Source organism: Strix uralensis, chromosome 7, assembly GCF_047716275.1.
Source record: "Strix uralensis isolate ZFMK-TIS-50842 chromosome 7, bStrUra1, whole genome shotgun sequence".
Taxonomy (NCBI): Eukaryota; Metazoa; Chordata; class Aves; order Strigiformes; family Strigidae; genus Strix; species Strix uralensis.
In genome coordinates this window covers 34,586,690-34,606,286 of record NC_133978.1, presented here as the reverse complement: position 1 = coordinate 34,606,286, position 19,597 = coordinate 34,586,690, and the positions used below count along the sequence as shown (strand labels likewise).

Below are 19,597 nucleotides of genomic sequence, written 5' to 3'. Positions count from 1 at the left end.
AGCGCCCCGAGGGTGCTCCTGGAGCCGCCGCCGCTCCGCTCCGGTCGGCGGAACCGGAGCAGCCGGCCCCGCCGGGGCTCCGCGCCTCCCGCTGAGCTCCCTCCCCCGTCCCGGTTTCCCCGGCCAAACTTTCCCAGCCGCTGCCGGCAGCGCCGCACCTGCCCCGGACCCAGCGGCGGAGGCGGCGAGCGCAGCGCGCAATCTGCGCGGCTCCCCGCGCGCCGCCCTCCCCCTCCCCCCCCCGGCGCAAACGACTAAATAAAGTTGCGGACTGGGGGTGTGTGTGCGTGGAAAGAGGCGAATCGCCCCGAGGGGGGGCTCGGGCAGCCGCACACAGCGGCTGCAAGTGGCTGCGGGGCTGTCAGCGGCTGGCCCCGGCTGCGGGGCCGGGGGCGGGCGGGCGCCGCGGAGCTCGGCTGTGTGTGTCGTGTGTGTGTCCCCCCCCTCGTGTGCTCTCGGTCCCTCCCTGGGAACAGGCGCTGCCCACCCAAGGAGGCGACCGGCGCTGCTGCCCCGCTGCCGCTGGCTCCCTCGCACACACATATACCCCGGCGTGCGCCTCTCCCGCTCCCTCACTGAAGTCAGCGCTTGTGTTTTCAGGTTGCTCAGACCTGAAATCTAAGGGAAAAAGCTCAGCGTTTGCGTCGCTGCTCCTGCTGCTGGTGCTGGTTGCGGTGAAGAGGAGAGAGGGGTTTGTTTGTTGTTTTTTTGTTTTTGTTTTTTTTTTCCCTTGAATTCAATGGATCTGAACTTGGAGTCTTTGGACCTCGGCGGTTTTGGAATATCTACATGCTGATCTTCTTTGTTGTGGCACATCAGCTCGTTTGGGGAAACCATCCGAAGACAGCAAGATGTTTCTCGTTATCTTGTACTTCGCTTTGCCCTTAGTGGGTAAGTTGCTGGCGTCTGATTTCTGTCTGTATGTCGCTTCATAAAGCAAAGCATAGGGTTTATGGGATCGGATGCCTGACAGTTGTCAGTCTATTGTTTAAGCAGAAGAGTGAAGTTTTCAGTAGTTTTTACAGCTCTGCCTCACATCAGTTAGCCCAGTCTATATTTAAAGCTCTGGGAGATTACAGACTTTGATACTTTGCTGTGTAGCCTCTTGTTAAATTGGGTCCTCGCAAGTTACAGGGAAACTTTTCATTTTAATAAAATAAGGCTGCTTGGGGGGGGGGGGGGGGGGGGATGTGTGACAAGATCCAGCTGAAGGATTACATCTTCACCTGAACCTGGCAGCCTGCCCGACTGCGAGTGGTTTGCAGCCCGAACTGGTTTCCTTTCCACTGGAGATGTTTGCGTTTCCATCTGTGTGTGTCTGAGGGAGCATGGCAGGGGGCACGATGGAGAGGAGAGAGTTAATGTAATTTGCTTTGTTCTCCTGCAAAAACATCATACGTGGAGAGAAATGGAGGGAGGGAGTCATAAATTCTACCTTTATACATGTAGAATAAGCAAAAATGTATACAGCCTTTAAAAAGTGACTGACGCAAAAAGAGGCTAATATCAATCAGCGAGGATACTTATCTCCCTGAGCTGGTTGTTCGTGGATGTAATTGAAATTACAGCAAAGCTCTTGTGGAAAGTAAGGCCGAATATTTAACCCCTCAGTTAAATGCTTGAATGGAAAGGTTATTTGTTTCACCAAAGTGGATCTAAGGAATAATGAATACTTGTTTTTTCAGGCACATTAACCCCTGTGGGTTTTCTTTCCTTTTTGTGTTCTCTCATAAATCAACTAGCAGGGTTCAAACATACTGTTTCCTTGGACTCCCACAGAAGTGGATCTAAGACCACAAAAACCCCGTGTGCTTTTTCTTAAGGTGTAGCATGAAGCCTGGAGGTTTGCAAGGTGCTGCCCGTGGGGTTGGCTGCCTGTGCTGCTTGAGGAGGTGCCTTGTGCTTCCCAGACACACGCTTTGGAGCCCTGGTTAAATCTGCCTCATTCCTCAATGAGAGTTTGTTGGTTTGTGTCTCCTCTCTCTAGATGTACTTTTGTCCGCAGAAGTGAGCGGGCTGCCTGGAGGGGACCGCCTCGACTGCGTGAAAGCCAGCGATCAGTGTCTCAAGGAGCAGAGCTGTAGTACTAAATACAGGACACTGAGGCAGTGTGTAGCCGGCAAAGAGAGCAACTTCAGCCGAGCGACAGGCCTGGAGGCAAAGGACGAATGCAAAAGCGCCATGGAAGCTCTCAAGCAGAAATCTCTGTACAACTGCCGCTGTAAGAGGGGCATGAAGAAGGAGAAAAACTGCCTGCGCATTTACTGGAGCATGTACCAGAGCTTACAGGGTACGTTGCAAAACACAGAAACGTTACACTCCCCTAATGCAGTGTCTGATTTTTGCAGCCCCTCACATCTGCAGCTAGCTCCTGCCACTGAGGCTAAACCCAGGGTCTGACCCCGTAATTCACAGTGTGCCCTTCAGCTGCAGACTGAGGACCTTTCATCCGACTCAAGAACAGCTGCTGCTCCGTCTCCTGTTGTTGAGAAATCCACAATGAGGGTTTCCTCCAGGGGACCCAGCTGACCTATCTAAACCAGAGTCAAAAGATAAGGGCACTAGCAAGTGCAAGAGCTACAAAAACAATCATTTGGAGACATTTTCCTGATAATATTTAAACTCCTTAATTAGGACTCACCTAACAAGATCACAGGACACTGAAACTAGTTTCTTAGCTCTTTGCTGAAAGTTAAATGTACTCTGAAGAGGAGCATTGTTTTAAGGAAAAGTTTATTCTTTCCTGTATTTACTAGCAATACTCCCTGGATGTGTTGAGGCACTAGCGATTCCTAGAGCTTGTAGAAGTGCCAGTTAGAAGGGATGTGACAGTGATTGACTCAGGACTTCTTGATGTCACTGGCAGATTTCCTGTAGTCTATTGAGAACAGTCAGGTCCTTATATGAGATACATAATTTTTAGCCCTGTTTTACTCTGAAGTTGAAGATGCAGTCTTTCACTTCAGTGTGGTCCTCATTTAACTCTTTTCTATAGCTCTTTCTGCAAAAAGGGAAGTCATCCCTTTCGGTTCATTTATCCAGGCATTATAATGCATCAATACATATTTTTGTTCTAACTTTCATAATAAATTACACTACTCTTGGACATTTTCTGCATCATAAAAAGTTTCCTTTCCAACACCATCTTGTTAGGAGTGTTTTATTCCAAAGATGCTAGTTTTTAGCTGTTACCTGGGCTGCTACTCTAAAAAGGAGCTCTGCTGTTAGGGTGAATGAAGAGGAACATCCTTGCATCTCTCCTGCTGGCATGAGATGGGATAGTCCCTGTGATGTCACAGGCTGTCTCTGAAAATTATGACCTTATCCATGGAGGAAGGAGAGAAACGAACTAGTGACAGGAATAACCAACTAGCTTCTTTTAGGTGTTTTTATAGATAATTCTTTGAGAACAAATAAACAGATTAAAGGGGAGTACCTTCTGCTGTTACAGAGTAACGTCATTTCAGAGTAAAATTAAACAACAAAATCTTATCCTGAATTCTCATATAAGAAAGACATCCAAATATTTTTTGTCTTTAGGAAATGACTTGCTTGAAGATTCCCCTTACGAGCCAGTTAACAGCAGACTATCAGACATATTCAGGCTAGCACCAATTGTATCAGGTAAGCAGACTTAAAATTCTTTAAATGAAGCATGATTACAATCTGCTGCTTTGTAGTTGAATTATGGAACTTTCAAGCAATACTCTCTTGAATAAAAAACGTTAATGGCTTTCTGGATTTAGGAAGTTTATGATATAGTTGCACAAAAGAAAATACTAATTGGTTTTGAAATAACTAATGAAAGAGTGCTTGGCAGGATGGCAATTTGTATTCTTTTTGAGTCATTCTTGACAATAAATGCTAAATTTTCCTGTAGGTGGCAATCTGATTCCCTGCGTTCCTAATTTACAAATCAGTTCCTTTTTGGGAATGTGGTCAGTGCAAGTTACCTCCTATTGACATTAAAGAAGATCAGAAGAGAAATCTTTCAAATGTTTGCATAAGGGAACGCTTTATAGTTCCGTACATTCTTGTTTAAAAACCGAAATTTCAGAATTAAGGCTTGTCTTCTTTTCTGGAACTGCTCCCTGTTTAAAGAGACTATTCACAACTTCCTTCTTTTTCTAGCTTTTCTCTGAACATTTTTTGTTGCTGTGTGGCTGTCTTTCAGAACTTGTTCGTAGTAATTTGAATATGTTGCTTGGTAATTATGCCGTTTGTTTTTTATCAGCATAAATTACACTGATTTTGGATTGTATTTATTGAAACAATGATTTCTGGGCATTCACAGGGGTTACAGGTTGGAATTAATTTTCTTTTTCGGAGTCTCAAAGTCTTATGAGGATGCAGTCTGTATTTGGGACCTTTATTTGTTTACTTACATAAAAAAATTGAATGTGCACAGTATAACATGTAAGTCTGGCAGTGTTGAAGCTGTAGTTAACTGACATGCTATGGATAAGCATTAGTAGATGGCTCTTTAAAAGAAAGAAGAAAAGACCAGAGAGAGTGGCTTGACCAATTTTCAGAAGTACTTACACTTTTTAGGACCCTAAGTCTCATTAAAAGCCGGGGGGGGACTTAACAACCTAAGTATTTAATGGTACAGATTTTCAAAGGCATATAGACACATAAAATGTAGATAACTGCCCACTGGGATTTTCAGAAAGGACTAAGTGATTTAAATAGGTGTTAGATGCCCAGGCAGTTTTAAAAATTCTAAGTGCTTAATGCATCCTTAGGTATCTTAATACCTTTGAAAATCAGCCCTTTAGTCACTTTTCAAAATGTGACTTCAGATCCAAATCACATATATCTTTTGAAAGCATTATCCTAATTTGGTGAGCAAGTCTGTTGGAGCAATAGTATAGAACAAAGAAGAATCTTTATTTTTTATTTCTTAAAAAACCCAATTTAATACAAAACCAAGACAAAATCAATGCAAAGAAGTTTTATTAAAGTTTATGGTCAGCCTGCTGAGGGCCAAATTCTAAGCTACCTCAGCAGTTTCATGGTCTGCATAGAATTATCCTATGTACACTCTGCCTTTCTGTTATTTTTTAGATTCCCCATTTACTTGCAAAGTAATCATCTTAAAAATGTAACAGTTTTTTACTACAGATTCTGTGCAACGATGAAATAAGACATAGTTGCCAACAAGTGACATCCATCCTACCACAGTCACTTAAGATGCTGGTGGACTCGTCAGGACTTATTCTGTGTTACTAGCACACCCCAAATTGCTGTTCACTTTGTCAGAAGTTTCAGGTTTACAAAAATTGGAGGCCTAGATTCACAGGGAGCAACAAACAAAAGTTGTAATACAGTGGAAGACCACCAGTATTTGGAAGTATTGTCATCTGAAAGAAAAAAGATTAGCAAAAGCATTTTTCTTATTGTCATGGTTACTACTGCACGTTACATTCTTTAAAGCTGCCTAGTCTTACAGATTTTTTTGCAGGGCTCTGCAAATACCCCAAACAGCAGAACTTGGTAAGTTTTTATATCTTGATTAAAACAAAACAAAAAAAAACCCTGTACAAGCAGTGTTGGCAGGGGTTTCATAACTGGTGTGCTGCTAACGTGGCCATTGTGTTTATAGATGTTGCTGCAGTATTCACTCTCCTTAAAGTTACTTGGGTATAATTAAAAGCAGTGATTAACCCTTTCATCTCACAAAGGCCATTCTGTGGTACTGTATGACTTGATATATTTCAAGTGCAATGCTTTTGCCATTTTTTTTTTCTTTATTTTAGACAGTATAGAAAATTACAACAGTTATGTTTTATGGTACATAAAAGAGAAAAAACATTGGTTAAGATGACTGTTTTGTGTGTTACAGAAGTCTTTTGTAGTGTACATAAGTCTAAGAAGTGGAGGACAGTTTTTAAAAGCAATTAAAGTTGATCTAATTCTATACTGAAAGATGTTGAAAATTGCATCCTCTATGGAAACAGGATGCCATTTTCTCATTAATTGTTCAAGCATGTTGATTTAAAACAAAAATGAGGAATATATTGCTAAACACTACTAGATCTGCAACAAAAGTGGAATTTGTTTAAAAAAAAAACCTGATGGCTAAAATAGGAATACAAGTTCAGTGCTTGATTTACTTGAATACTCAGGATACGTCATCACAAGGGTCTGATCTTCCTTGTTCTCCATCTACCTACACTTTAAGTTCATAATTCAGCTCTTCCTGTAAAGTTAGTCCGCTGACACCTCCCATGGCCAAATTCAGGACTGTGAGTCTTCCCAGTTGAAGGATGGGGCTGTCTTGTTTTTTGGTTTGGGCACGTCTAGGTCTGAATTTTCTTTAGAACTGCTATGTCTGATGTGGTACTTCTGCCTCAAGGGCATGAATTTCTTGCTGGTAGGCAGCTCTTCAAAGTACTGAAGACTTGTGTGTGCATTTCAGAGAGTAACAGATTTGGGTTAGTTATTACATTGTAAAGATTTTGCTTAAACAGACATTTTTGCTTAAACCTTAACAACTTCTGAGAGGTGAAAACATTTTAAGGCCGCTGACTTCTGTCGCAACTACAGTAAATGCAAAATCTGTTGATTGGATTTCAGAGGTGAGTTTCACACCAAATTGAGGATAGATGCTTGAATTAGTCACTTGTTAAAGCTATCTACAGCTTTTTACTACCTGGGGAACAGTTTGCCTCTTGAATTTGTATTGTATTTGACATTGAGCCTCACAACTGGAAGATATCTTATTATTTTGGTATCAGCTGATACAGTGTAGTGGTCACCTCTGTGGCATCTTGTAAGAAAATATCCTATGTAAAAACTGTAAATTCATGTACCTGTAGAAATACAAAATAAACGTTTCTGAAATGCCTCATTCATTCCAATGCAAAATGGAGAGCCACTAAAGCTGAATAAAATGCCTTAAGCCATATCTGTGAAGTGGTGTAAATAGAATACTTAATGTTAAAAAGAATTGACTATTTAGATCAAAGTATTTAGGATGACATAACGCTCTTCTCCCATGGATTCACTTTTAAGTTGCCTAGTTAATCACAGGCTTATTAACCCACTGTTCAGCTTTGTGTATCTTTCCTTCCTTCTTTTACATCTTTTATGTTCAAAAATAACCTAAAAGAACAGGCTTGATAAATCAGAATATTTCTTAAAACATGTAGGTTTTGCAGGTAATCTGTGGAGAATTGGTCAGTTACATGCTGCTAGTTATGTTTTGTTTCTAGCTGCTAAAATGCAAGACAGAAATTAATATTTTGCCAATATTTCTTTTTAGTGTAGTAAACTGTTTTTGCAAAGTGCCTTTTGTATCACTGATAAATGAGAAAAACTGGCTCGTATGATTACGTGTCAAAAGGAGTGTTTCCTGATTCTGCTGTTCTCATGAGAGGCTGTTTACTTTTTAAAAACTCTGGGAATCTTCTGTTGCAGAAGATATCTAGAAGCTTATGTTTAGAAAAGGGTATATTTTATATTTATTATGGTAACTTTGTTAATTAAAAATGTTCAGTAGACAGCACAGCACATAGGGCTTCATACTGGAGTGTATCATTCCACATTAGAACATGGGTAGCACAGCACATGAAGTTAGCATGTTTGATTTGCATACTGAATAAACTGTAAGTACAAATACGACCAATTATGATGAGTAAGATGGCCTTTTATTATATTTAAAATGTTGAGAGTAGAAAAAGTTCGCAGTGCTGGAATTCTCGGAAGGGTGTGTGTGCTGGTGGCATATAAATTAAGCAGTCTCATGGCCACTCTTTCTGTTGGATTTCATAAGATGGGTCTGGGTCTCCGTCTAGGATCTCTAGGTTGTTCAGAAGGAGAGTGGATTAATTAGTTAATTCTTCCTCTGAGTTTTTCAGTGTTTTAAGCATCCTGTGTCATTGACGTTCTCAGATTAGAAAGTCGATGCCTGGAAAGTCCAGTATGCAAAATACTTCCTTCGAGATTTGACAGACTTTTATAAGGGGATACTTTCTTCTCCCCAGCATAAAACCTGCTCTGAGTATTGATATCAGGTATTTGGGCCCTCCCCATTATTTTATCCTTCCCAGGAATGGGGTAGAGACATCACAGACTGCAAGTGTTTCCTTTGGAAAAGTTGCTATGAGCAAAGGTGGGGGAGGAAGGTTGGGGTTTTTCAATATGAATTCTCAGGATCCAGAGAAACAAAGCTTCCTTGTCTGTGTGCTTAAGGTCCTTTAGGATTCTTCATACCTTGTCTTTCTGCTACTTCTGTAAAGAGGGGGTGTAGAAAACACCATGTCATAGGAATTAATTTTGCCCAAACTTTCATAATCCCCAAATTCTTTTAATTAAGAATTGAACATTCCCCCATTCATTTTTCAATTGTTGAACTAATGTAAGAGCTGTGTTCTGGATAGCAGGTTCCTGACACTTTAATTAGCATCTGCTTCTTTTTTTCCTACCTGGTAAATTACTTTTCTTTTGTAGAATCCATATATAGCATTTTTAAATTGTTTATCAAAAAGATAAGTTAGAGTCTTTGTCCTAGCCAATCTTTTTCCTTTTGAGGTTTGTGGCATGTGAATTAGTGGCTTCTCCCATGAATTAATACTGTATGACATCTCCAATTCCTACTGCCTGAGGCCTCTAATCCTGGTTCTATTCCTAAATCTGTGTATATTTCAAATGCTACATATTTTTCTAATGTAATGCTATGTCTTTTTCTGACATTTCTGTACGAATATTTGAGATGCCACATTTCTACAAAGGCAGTTTCATTTACAAAATATTAAAAATGTTGATTTCTCTTGACTATTTACAGTGCTCTTATTACCTCTTACCTCCCATGTCATTGCAGTTTATTTAAAAAAAGAGATACTTCATCTTAGTTACCTTGCACATTCACCCAATTTCATAAACAATAAACCAGATCTTACTAAGTTAATAGGAGTCTTGCAATCTGATTCTGTTCCCACTGAAGTAAGCATAACACATCAGAATCTTTTTATTTGATTAAGATGTATTCTGTTTCCTGTTGTATTTTTTTTGGCTTAGTTCTGGTTTCTGATGTGATGTTGAGCCTTTCGATAAAGAGAAGTAAAAACATGTTAATTTAGCTACACTAGATTGTCACATGCACAACTGGATTTTCCTTTGTGAGGTAATACATTAAAATAATAGCCCTTGGACCAATATTTGATACTGGTTTTACAGTTACAAATCCAGACTAACTCTTCTTTCCCCAGTGAGAATTTGTGGCCCTTTGCCTTTGCAAGAAAAAACAAACAACACAGGCATCTATTTTAGCTGCATTTAACGAAATGAAAATAGTTTGACAAAAATAAATCTAATATGAGCATGTACAATGTTTGTGTTCTTTGACATTTCTGTCTGCAGATTTTCTTTGCAGAGACAACTAGGCTGGCTTCCAGTCAGATAACAAGTTATCAAGGGTGCATAGATACTAGTTGCTGATTTCCACTTCTGCATTTTCATAATCAGATTGGACTTCACACAAAAGAAAATCACTTTGGTGACTGTTGGCTTGCAGGAACTCTTTGAATTTCCTGTTTTCTGCATTTCTTGAAGCTAGATCTGATTATGAGAGGAGAATTAAGTACCTTGCTGAAGTAACTGATTGACTAGCTTATAAAGGCAATGCCTATGCACTTTTAACTTCAGCAGGAACATAAACATGCCTTGAAACCCCAAACAGGAATATGTAAATATCCTCAGCTTAGTCCACATTTCTTTCCTTGGTGAGATTATTGGAACTTTTTTGCTAATTTCTTTTGAGGATCAGTAAAACAGAAGAAAAGGTCTTTGTTCCTGAAGTATTTAAAATGCACAGCTTTGAGCAAATGTAGAATTTCTGTTTGTCCCAGTAGTCTAGGCAGGCTTTGTCAACCTTTTTCAACAGAGGAAACATGATGAAATCCATTCCATGGAAGGAGGAAGCATCTGATGATACAACACAGAGCATTTATGCATGAATATTCAGTGTCTCCTTAAATGCTAGGAGTAGTAAGAGAGAATATTTAGGAGTCTTGAAGGAAACTCAAAGGAGAGCAATATCAAAGGAAAGTGTTGGGAGATGCTTAATTGAATTAGCACAGCCAGGCATTTTGTTTACAATGTATAATGAACCATGTCTTTTCTTTGTCTAGAGTAGCACCTTTGGAGGGTAGAATTGCCATCCCTTTAATCGGTATCTTTGCAGGAAAGTCTCAATTATACTGTGGTGGGCCAGATATCAAATGAGGAACTGCATATGTGCTTTTGAGCAGCAAATTGTATATTCTTGTTTCCCATTACAGGCCAGGTTTATGGTTTGTGTAAATGCCACACCAGTTCCTCTGAAGTAGGAGCAAAAGCACACAGGTACTGCTAGCAGTATTTGTGGGACTGCGAGGAGAAATCCAGTACTTTCTAGGCACTGAGGAGGGAAGGAGAATCTGGTTACCCATGGGGAGAGGTACTGCCATTTCAAGGACATGGTGAGCAGGAGCAGGCATGGGCTGCCAGGGGACCTTAGAAACACAAGACTTGCCAGAAAGTTCCCAGTTTTGTCAGGTGTGTACAGGCTGCTGTGTTGCAGGGGTAAGCAGTTGGACACAACCAGCCTGCTAATGGGGCTGCTGAAGGCACGATGTGGTGAGTGAGGAAAAGCCCGTGGCGCATGTGGCACAGCTTTGGTGCAGTGCTGAGCCTACTGTTGGGAATGCTGCAGTGACAAAGGCAGTGTAATGACTGGTGCAGAAGAGAAGCCTGCACTGAGTAGGCATACTCGTATGGCAGCCTTCTTCAGAGGGCTCCCGAAGTGCCCTGTCTGTAAGCTGTGTCCCCTGGTGAAATGCAGAGAACAGGGCCCAAAAGAGCAGTATCCTGCAGCTTTCTGTCTCTTGATGGCACAGCAAGGTGCAGCTTATGGCAGACGATTTGCACTCTGTTTCTTTACATTTTAAAATATTTTAAGAATTTATTTTTATAACCCTATATGTATTTGACTCTCAGGGATAACTTTGACAGTCTTGGAAGTATCTGGTGGTATCTATCTGTCAGGAGTTGACAGTATGTTAAAAACGCTAAGAGTAAAATGCCTCTGTGTGATGAAAAGAAATAAGAATTTCTGGATTGTAAGGCAGAACTTATTTGTGATAAGTATTCAACATTTCTTCTTTTAAGTTATATATTATATTGTTTTAACCGTAAAAGGAATATGTTTACAGCTTTGATTCTTAGAAATGTGACCATTTTCATTTATGAAAACTAATTCTGTAATTTATATTGGTTTTTTGGTATTATTTTTATATTCTTGCATTTTCTGTGGATGAAACTAATGTAACAACAATGCTGTCAGTATAGTTAGGGCATTAACACAAACTATTTTTGGACTATTTCATTAGTTACTATGATGCTTTGACAGTTTTTATAAGTGTCAGGCTATTGTCCTGTGCAATCTGCACTCAGCCTGAAATTTAACATGAGAGATGCATGACACAAAGTGTAATGGCATAGAGAAAGCTCTTCCTGCATAGAAATTTGCAGAAATGATGGGTTGTAAAGAGACTTGAAGATATCAAACAATTTGAGTAGGAACCCATAAATAAAGATGAATTTCTGCATTCACTGGTTATACGATTTTATCACTGTCTGATGTCCATAAAATGCATCTTCCCATTAAAGTTTTGTCATGCAGCTGATGAGGTTCAGAAGTGTTAAAAGCTTCCACTCTCTTCCTTTTAAATTCTGCACCCTAAATTCAGTACTAAAGCTCAGTTAAGCAAAACCAGAAATCACTGTTCCTCCTCTGCAGAAAACAGTACCATGATTCTCCCTGCTCCCCAGTCCCACAGCCTCCAGCCCACTGTTGATGTTTCTTACCTTTAGCCCTAACAGTCAGGCTAGTGCTAACCACTGTCGCTTCCTTGAGTGAACGACCACAACTCATTCCTACCTTGACAGACCTTTTCCATGTGCTGCCATCACTACTTTGCTCTCTCTGAACCGTAACTCCTCCACCAAATCCTCTCCAGCTGTAGGACTTCAGTGGTTTCTTTCTGTGTTACTGCAACATGGAGCAGCTCTGCTTTCCACCTCAGCTACTCACTTCTCAGAAATCTGACTACAGTTTTTCCCTTTCCTTTTTATGACAGGCTTGTCTTTGCTCTCTTGACTCATGTCTTGGCTTTGTGGTCTGCCTCTGGCCCCGCTCTGGCTCTCCCTTTCTCCATTCCCACAATGCCTCCCTGTCCTCCCTTGTGCAGTACTTCTGGTGAGGCAACACCTTTTCTGTTCCTCAAAAGCTTCCCTTAAACTCTGCTTTTTCCAGCATTCTCCAAATGGTTCTCTCACCCTCCCTGTAAAAAGCTAGAGATGTGGTCTAATAAAAGGAATCGTTCCTGGGTATTTGAACTAATAAAGCCTGGTTTCCTACCAGAGTCCTCTGTCTCCTGGATGCCACCGCTCTCTGCACAGACAGAGCTCCTATCTTCTCTCCCTGGGCTGTGCCCTCTCCATATGTACTCCCTTGTCTCTTCACTAGTCCTTAACTCTGTCCCACATCTCTCGTCTCTGTGGGGCAGCACATGCTGCGGCTGGAGTGGTGTTACACACGTGCTGAAGGACTGTATGGGCAGGCAGGTGGGCACCTGCTCCCTCTTAGAATGGCTCAGAGCCAGAGACATGCCTGCCTTGTCCTTGGCGGGCAGGTCTAAAAACTGCAGTTTTTCATAAAATTTGCAAGGACTTCATATTCATTCCTCTGTCAAATTTGTTCAAGTATGTCCTATGGGTTAAAATATCGCTGGGAGCTGCAGGGGTGCGGAGAAGATAGGAGAGGCTAATATTCAATTTACCTACATTTCCTTGAAAAATTAGGATTAAAAAAAAGTAAATATGGTTTCCTGTCATATTGCTGAGCATTACACTGTGACATATCTCATTCTAGTCTCATAAAACATGTAGTGTGTCGTGCAAGTGATATAAATAAACATGCAGTAGTCTTGAAACATACAGACAATTAAGTACAGTTGATGGCTGACAGTTGTATTAGATAATTGAGCATCTCAGGATTCTCAAAATGGGAAGTAATTCATGCATTTAGGTTAGTTGACATGAAGATTATTTATTCAGATTCAGAAATGAAACAAGAAAGAAAGGACCCATCCAAACCTGTTATATATGAACACGTATATTACATTTGACTGTTGGGATGATATCACGTTGTATTTACAAATGACACTGCACTTTTAAAAGTAATCTTTTTCAGATGGAATATTTTTAAGATTAAGGATTAAGTTTTGCTGATGTTTGTTCTGGTAAGGTCATAAACAAAATTAAGAGAGGCGGTACTAGCATTTGGTAGTAGTTTCAAAGAATTCATGTCCAAATACCCGGACTTTTCCAGGCTTGCTGCTTGCAGATAGAGTGGAATGTATTCTGCGCAGCAGTGGCTTTGCATTAATGAACACTTAAGCAGCAGATTAAAATGTCTGTTTAAAAAATAGGTTAGGATTATATAATAACACAAGTCTGGGATACTAATAACAGCGAAGATAATTTTATTGAGGAGATTAAGTGCAATTAGATCTCAACTACAGAATGTTTGAGTACAACACCAGATCAAAACCCAGTCCCTGCAGCTTTACTTGCTTTCCTTCACACCTACAGGATCAGCACCTGACAGCAAAGTAAATTATAGTTTTTATTGTTGTTCATTTTATATTGCCATAGGAATGAACATCATGTTATCCATTAGGACTCAGACAAACAAGTCTTTTCTTCACATACGCAGTCATGAAACAAGACATGATTGAAGACAGCAAGGCTTCTGCACTATTTGAAATTCTATTAGAAATTGATAAATTTGCTTGTCAGATTTCTTTAAAGGATTGCATAGTATTCTCATATGAAAAGTCATGAAAATTACAGCTTCATAATAAACCCATATAGACTGAGAAAATGTGTCAGTTCTTTGTCTCATAATCTATTTACTTAATTTTAGTCTCCTAAACAGTGAAATGGAGACACAAACTTGGAGTGGTTGATAACACTTACAACCTGATAAAGTAAACTCTTTTGATCCTTTGAGAGGTCAAACTGTGTGTTTCTAAGCAAACATTCCCCAAGGCTGCTGATGTGTGAGATGTCTCTTCCCCTTGCCAAATGTCCCACCTTCGCAATAGGAAATTAAGGGAGACTTGCAAAGAACTGTGGTGTGTTAGTGTATTTAATCTTGTGTATAAATTGGTGTGAGAATTGTTGAACACAGGGTTTGATGTGGTGTTTAGTTTTTTAATTTGTGCAGGCTTTAAAAATATCTAGACAGCTCTCTTCTGGGTTGGGTAGCAAGTGAATGTATTAACTCTGACTGGGTTAATGTTTAGGGAGAAAGGCATACGATGTTTTTTGATTTAGTAAATAGAGAATTATTTGAATCTGACTTGGAGCTTCATTTAGCTTTTTCATACATTTCTGCTTTATAGCTAAAAATATCTTCATGCCCTTGACCTTTCTCTAAGAGCTGTGGGAAGATTAAAATGCATAAATGAGAATAAATTTAGAATTAGACAATTTGAAGAAAAATGGTACCAAATGCCTTAGCTAGCTGCAAAATGGTATTGTCAGTCCTACAACATGTCCAGCCTGGCAGAGCTGAGCAAAGCAACCTGCTAGTAGAGCAGGGCTCTAGTAGTCCTAGAAATGGGTAGGTCATTTTTCATCCCCCACTCAGTCCCTCCCCTCCTTGCAGAAGCTGCCAACAAAGGTCCCAATTACAGTGATGATTTCTGTAGCTCAGATATCTGTCCCTTAAGATACCCCTTTCCCCTCAGCTTGTTCTGTGTAGTTCACTATGCAGCTGTATAAATACCTTCAGTCATTACCCTCTTGGACTGTATTTGAACTAGCAACTAAAAGGTGAGGTTGTCAATACATTAAAGATGTCATTAATGGCATAACCACAGCCATAAAACGCTGAATAATTGTGATGGTGGAGCTTTATTTATTTATTTACTCATTAAAAAATGTGTTGTATCTGGCATCTTTGACGTTACAGGGATAATTCTGAAAACAGATGACTTTTAGTGATATCCACTGCAAGCAGCCACTCTGCAGTGTTCTTAATTATCTACTTTAAATTATTCACTTAACAAGACAGAGAATGGTTGCACTTGTGAAGCTGTCATCTTTAGGGCTTAGGTACTGCATTGCTGTGCAATAATTACACAGTCTGATACTAGCTTTCGTTTATGCTAATTGCAAGTAAGCTTATAAATTCCTAAGATTATTTAAAAGAGAGTTATCTCCTTCCTGTTGTGTTAAGTCAAGGGTTTAAATGTTGCAAACTTTCAGTCCTGCTTTAAAGAGAAAATGTCACCATAAAAATCTTTCAGATATCAATACTTTGTCAAGCTAAGAAAGCAAGAAATGTTCCTATTATGCCTCTCAGAATTGCAACTCTCTATACTGATTTTTATCATTATTTTAAATTAATTTGGTGGTTTAGATATGTATTTAACCATACACAGGCAGACATAATAAAATTAAGATCATACCCAAATGATAATCAGTAAGGGACTATACCTAGGGCACTGACAGGACACAAAAGAAATTGATTTCATAAATGGCAGTGTTTTCTCCAAAGCTGTTATCAGTAGGATCTTCAGAAAAAAAATCACAGATTTCTGTAATGCAGGCAATATGCAATATCTGGTTTAGACTGTGAAGAGAAATGTAATTTACAAGTTACAGAATGAAATATTTTGTTGCTGAAAGAATAAGATAGAGCTAATAGTTAGCTCCCTGTGAGCAGTAATATGTGCTAATTGAAGGCCTCAGGATTGCGTTGTAAGAGTCAATATTCAAGCCTGTAGAATACTTTAAAGTTTCTGTCTTTAGCCAGACTTAGAAATATAATAAATGATTCTGGACCTGAACTGTGGTGAGAAGAGCTACTTCCCACTGCAGTTATCAGAATGGGAGGCGTGTAAGGTGCTTGTAACAGATAGCTCCTCTATCTACACAGCAGGTTGTACTTCTTCTATGGCAAAGAATGTCGCTGATAGATTAGGGTGACAATTCATAATGTTCCTGAGCGTGAATGCTACATGTTGAACAAGAACAGTGTCTCAAGGAGCATGTCATAGAGAATTAAGGTTTATTACTTAACCTTCCTTGTGGTTTTCAGAATTTTAAAAAGATTTATAATATCTGAAATCCGTTTAAACTCAGAAAACCTTGGTATTTCAGAACAATACTTTACAAATCATCAGATTGTAGCTGAGTGCAGTGGTCTAATTCTGGATAATGACTATTTGTTGTGTGACATGATACAATAACAGAAAAGTATTTTAATAAAATTCTATAAATTACTGTGCACATTAGGAATGATTTCTTATACTATAACAGGAAAGCTAGAAAGGTTGTTTAAAGGTGTTATCTTCTCAGATGTGTAGTATTAGTGTGCAGTAAATGTATTATTTTGAACTATTTATTTTTAAAGAGTGGGAAAAGTGTCTCTAATCACTCTAGAGGTGTTTAGAGACAAGATTTTGGCTAGCTGCCCAAAATACTGTGTAGTAGGTATTTGGGAAGGAAGAGAGGCTTCTTTGAGGTATTTTTACCACTGGGGGACTCCTGCTGTTCACATTTCTTCTGTACAGTTTGGAGTACCCCAGATTTGCTTTAAATGATTGAGTTCATCTGAAAGTGGTGGGTATACTGATGGAAGAGGTGCAGCCAGTGTATTTGTCATAGAAGATCATGTTAATTTTAATTGGCACATGAAGTGTTTATCTATTTCACATTGTAACACCCAAATGTTAACCCAGGTTGTTTCTCTTTGCATCTAATGCTTTGCATCCCATGAGAAGCTGCACGATTTGCAGATGTGGCTGAGTTAATTCTTTTGACTGTTTTATCCTTAGTTGTTTTAAGACTTGAGTGAATAGGTGCTGGCAGGACTGTAGCTTTTTTCATATTAAATGTAGAAGCTGAGCTAATGTATATTTGGCAGACACAAGCACTTGGAGGTCAGGAAACTTGTGACTTTAGCTTTTTCTCTTTTGTACAATTCCTTTCTGACACAGGCTTGAAATTACATTCAAACACTCCTTTTCCAATATGTGATATGAATCAATGCTGTACCAGTGCCTAAGATCACCTTTGCTAATGTACTTAAAATCTGACTAATACATATTTAAAGGGAGAGTTAAGGTACAAACACATCTCTAATTCTGGGCCTGTCTGACTGGAAAGTTTCTTTTCATAAATCATTCAACAGCAGGTTTACTGAAAGAAAGGTTAGGAGGCTCATTTGTGTAAACTTCCAGACCTTTCCCCCAAAATAGCTCTTTTCCATTGGAAAAAATGCAGTTATCCCAATTTTCTGACTACTCTAGTTTGGTCATTCTGTGAGACTGTATTTTTTTTCCTGTCAGGAGTTTTCAGAACCTTTACAGGTGCCATCAGATGGGCCACCACTTTGTGCCGTAGTGCTTTTCAGAAAAGACTGGACAGAAGAGAGATGTGTCTGTATGTGTCTGTTCATACAGCTGAGCAACGGTTTGCAATTTGTAAAGAGCCAAACCTTCCTGTTTGTAATACAGCGTGGTGTCCTCAAACCATAGGATATTAGGTCATCCTGTTTTTAAAGACACTAGCAGGATAAGGCCAAGTATTCTCAAAGCAGTATTTGTTGCTGTTGGATTGAAAGCTCTATCACAGTTTATTTCCTTGTACCAATTCTTCTGTCTCTACCTGTTGCATCACAGTGAAATGAGTTTAAGGGTGTTAAGTTGGTAGGCAACAAGTATGTAGAAGTGCCATCTCACACCTGGCTTCAGACCCCATTTATTTTATTAAAGTTAATGAAGTGAATTGTACTTCAGATACACAATCATGCCGTAGTTTTATTTAATAAAACAAGGAAGGAAGAACCAAGTTGCATTTGCTTCATAAGGAAAATCTGTCTTTTGTTGTTTAGAGAATGTACCCTGTGATGACTGTCATACAGCATTAATTTTTATGCTGTACTTAGAATTTAAATACCTGAATTTCTGGCAGTTTCTTCATTGGTGACAAGTCAATGCTGAATAATCAATTGAAATATAATTTTTAAAAAGTAACATCTGAAATGAGGCAGACTAGAAGAAGGGAAGAAGGCAACATTTTCTGTGTGAATAAAACTAAAGAGTTTGTCAAACTCTAAATTGGAGAGCTTCAGGTAGTGTAAAAGACATATTTAAACAGATAATCCTCTGATTGTTTTCACTCTCCTTTCATGTGTATCAGAAGCTACTCCACTGAGTACCAAAACTTCAGAGCTGGCAACATCTTCCTGGAGGAGAATGTGTAGTGTCTCTATTTGGTGTTGGAGAGAAAGAAATGAGCAGTTTGCTTTCTAACATAGTAGAATTCCATAAACTCTGGTATTACCTTATATTCTAATACAATCAATCCTAATGAGTAATGAAGCATAAACATTATTCTATTTGTTGTTATTTTAACTAGTTGTCAGTTGGTTGCTAATGGGAAACTTAGAGATATGTTACGGAGAAATTTGGTTATGTGGAGATCAGTCAAATTGCAGCAGTCATTTTGCAAGCAAAATAGTAGTTCTTAAGGACACTTGGCAAAGAAGAGAAGTAATAATTTGCATGTTTAAACCTGTCTATTTCATCAGGTCACATTGTTCTTTGAAGAATATATGTTGCAATAATTATAGTAGTATGCCAATTACTTCTTTTAATTACAGATTTTTTTTTTTAATGTGGGGGTTAGATCAGCTCCTGTGAAACTGGCTTCTCATTTTTCCATTCATGTATGGTAGAAGCACTGGGACAAAATACATTTTCTATTCTTTTGTCTCTTCATCTGGAAAGAACTTTTTTAATCTGGAGGACCCACATTCATAGCATTAAATTATGACAAATATTTATTGTAGAATATTTTTTATAGTTAACTGCAGAAGAGTATTTTCTCTTGCTTTAAGTCACAAGATACCCATTTACATTCTATTATCAGGGTCTCGTTATGAGTACTGTAGGCCCTCAGCTACCATTTTCTCCAGTTGTTTTCCATCAGTGTTGGATCAAAATCAGCTTTACTAGATCAGATTTTTAGTCCCTCCTTGGGCAAAATTTTTGTTAAGATCAAATGAAGCTTTCACAAACAAGCTGCAGAATATAACCACTGTCAACAATGATGTTTCTTTGTGTATTCTATATTGCAAATATACCTTGTCTGTCTGACCTCAAGATGTTTTGATTAATTGCATCTTTTGGAACTCCACATGTGTGTTGTGCCTGCTTTATTCACACATAAAAGGGACACAGCTATTACCTTCCCTCTAAGTTATGTGAGCAAAGAGGATTGTGTTTACCCTCTATGGTATATTTCTAAGCTCCATAACATTTAAAAAATATTTTTCATGCCTTTGGTCTGATTCTAAATGTTATTTTTCATTAGCCATAAAAAATATGTGTTAAAAGCTCTCAGAGGTTTTATGTAGGCTTTCATGCAGTAGTCTGATGCCTCTGACAGATAATCCTAGAGAGATCTCTTCCACAAAACAGGACTTGTTCTTGATAATTATTCTCATATGACGACTACTGCTTCTTTGCTTTAA

At 39.1% G+C, this 19,597-nt stretch overlaps 1 protein-coding gene across 1 annotated transcript in view; it reads left to right on the top strand.

Moving 5' to 3' along the window:
• Positions 1 to 392: 392 nt before the first annotated feature.
• The window catches only part of GFRA1 (GDNF family receptor alpha 1), a 145,861-nt gene continuing 126,656 nt past the window's right edge, over positions 393 to 19,597 (top strand). Inside the window, exons 1-3 of the mRNA XM_074875368.1 lie at positions 393 to 891; positions 1,988 to 2,290; positions 3,541 to 3,624. Of these exons, the coding sequence (XP_074731469.1) occupies positions 852 to 891; positions 1,988 to 2,290; positions 3,541 to 3,624 (427 nt within the window). The 5' untranslated portion in view covers positions 393 to 851. The remainder of the gene's footprint in view (positions 892 to 1,987; positions 2,291 to 3,540; positions 3,625 to 19,597) is intronic.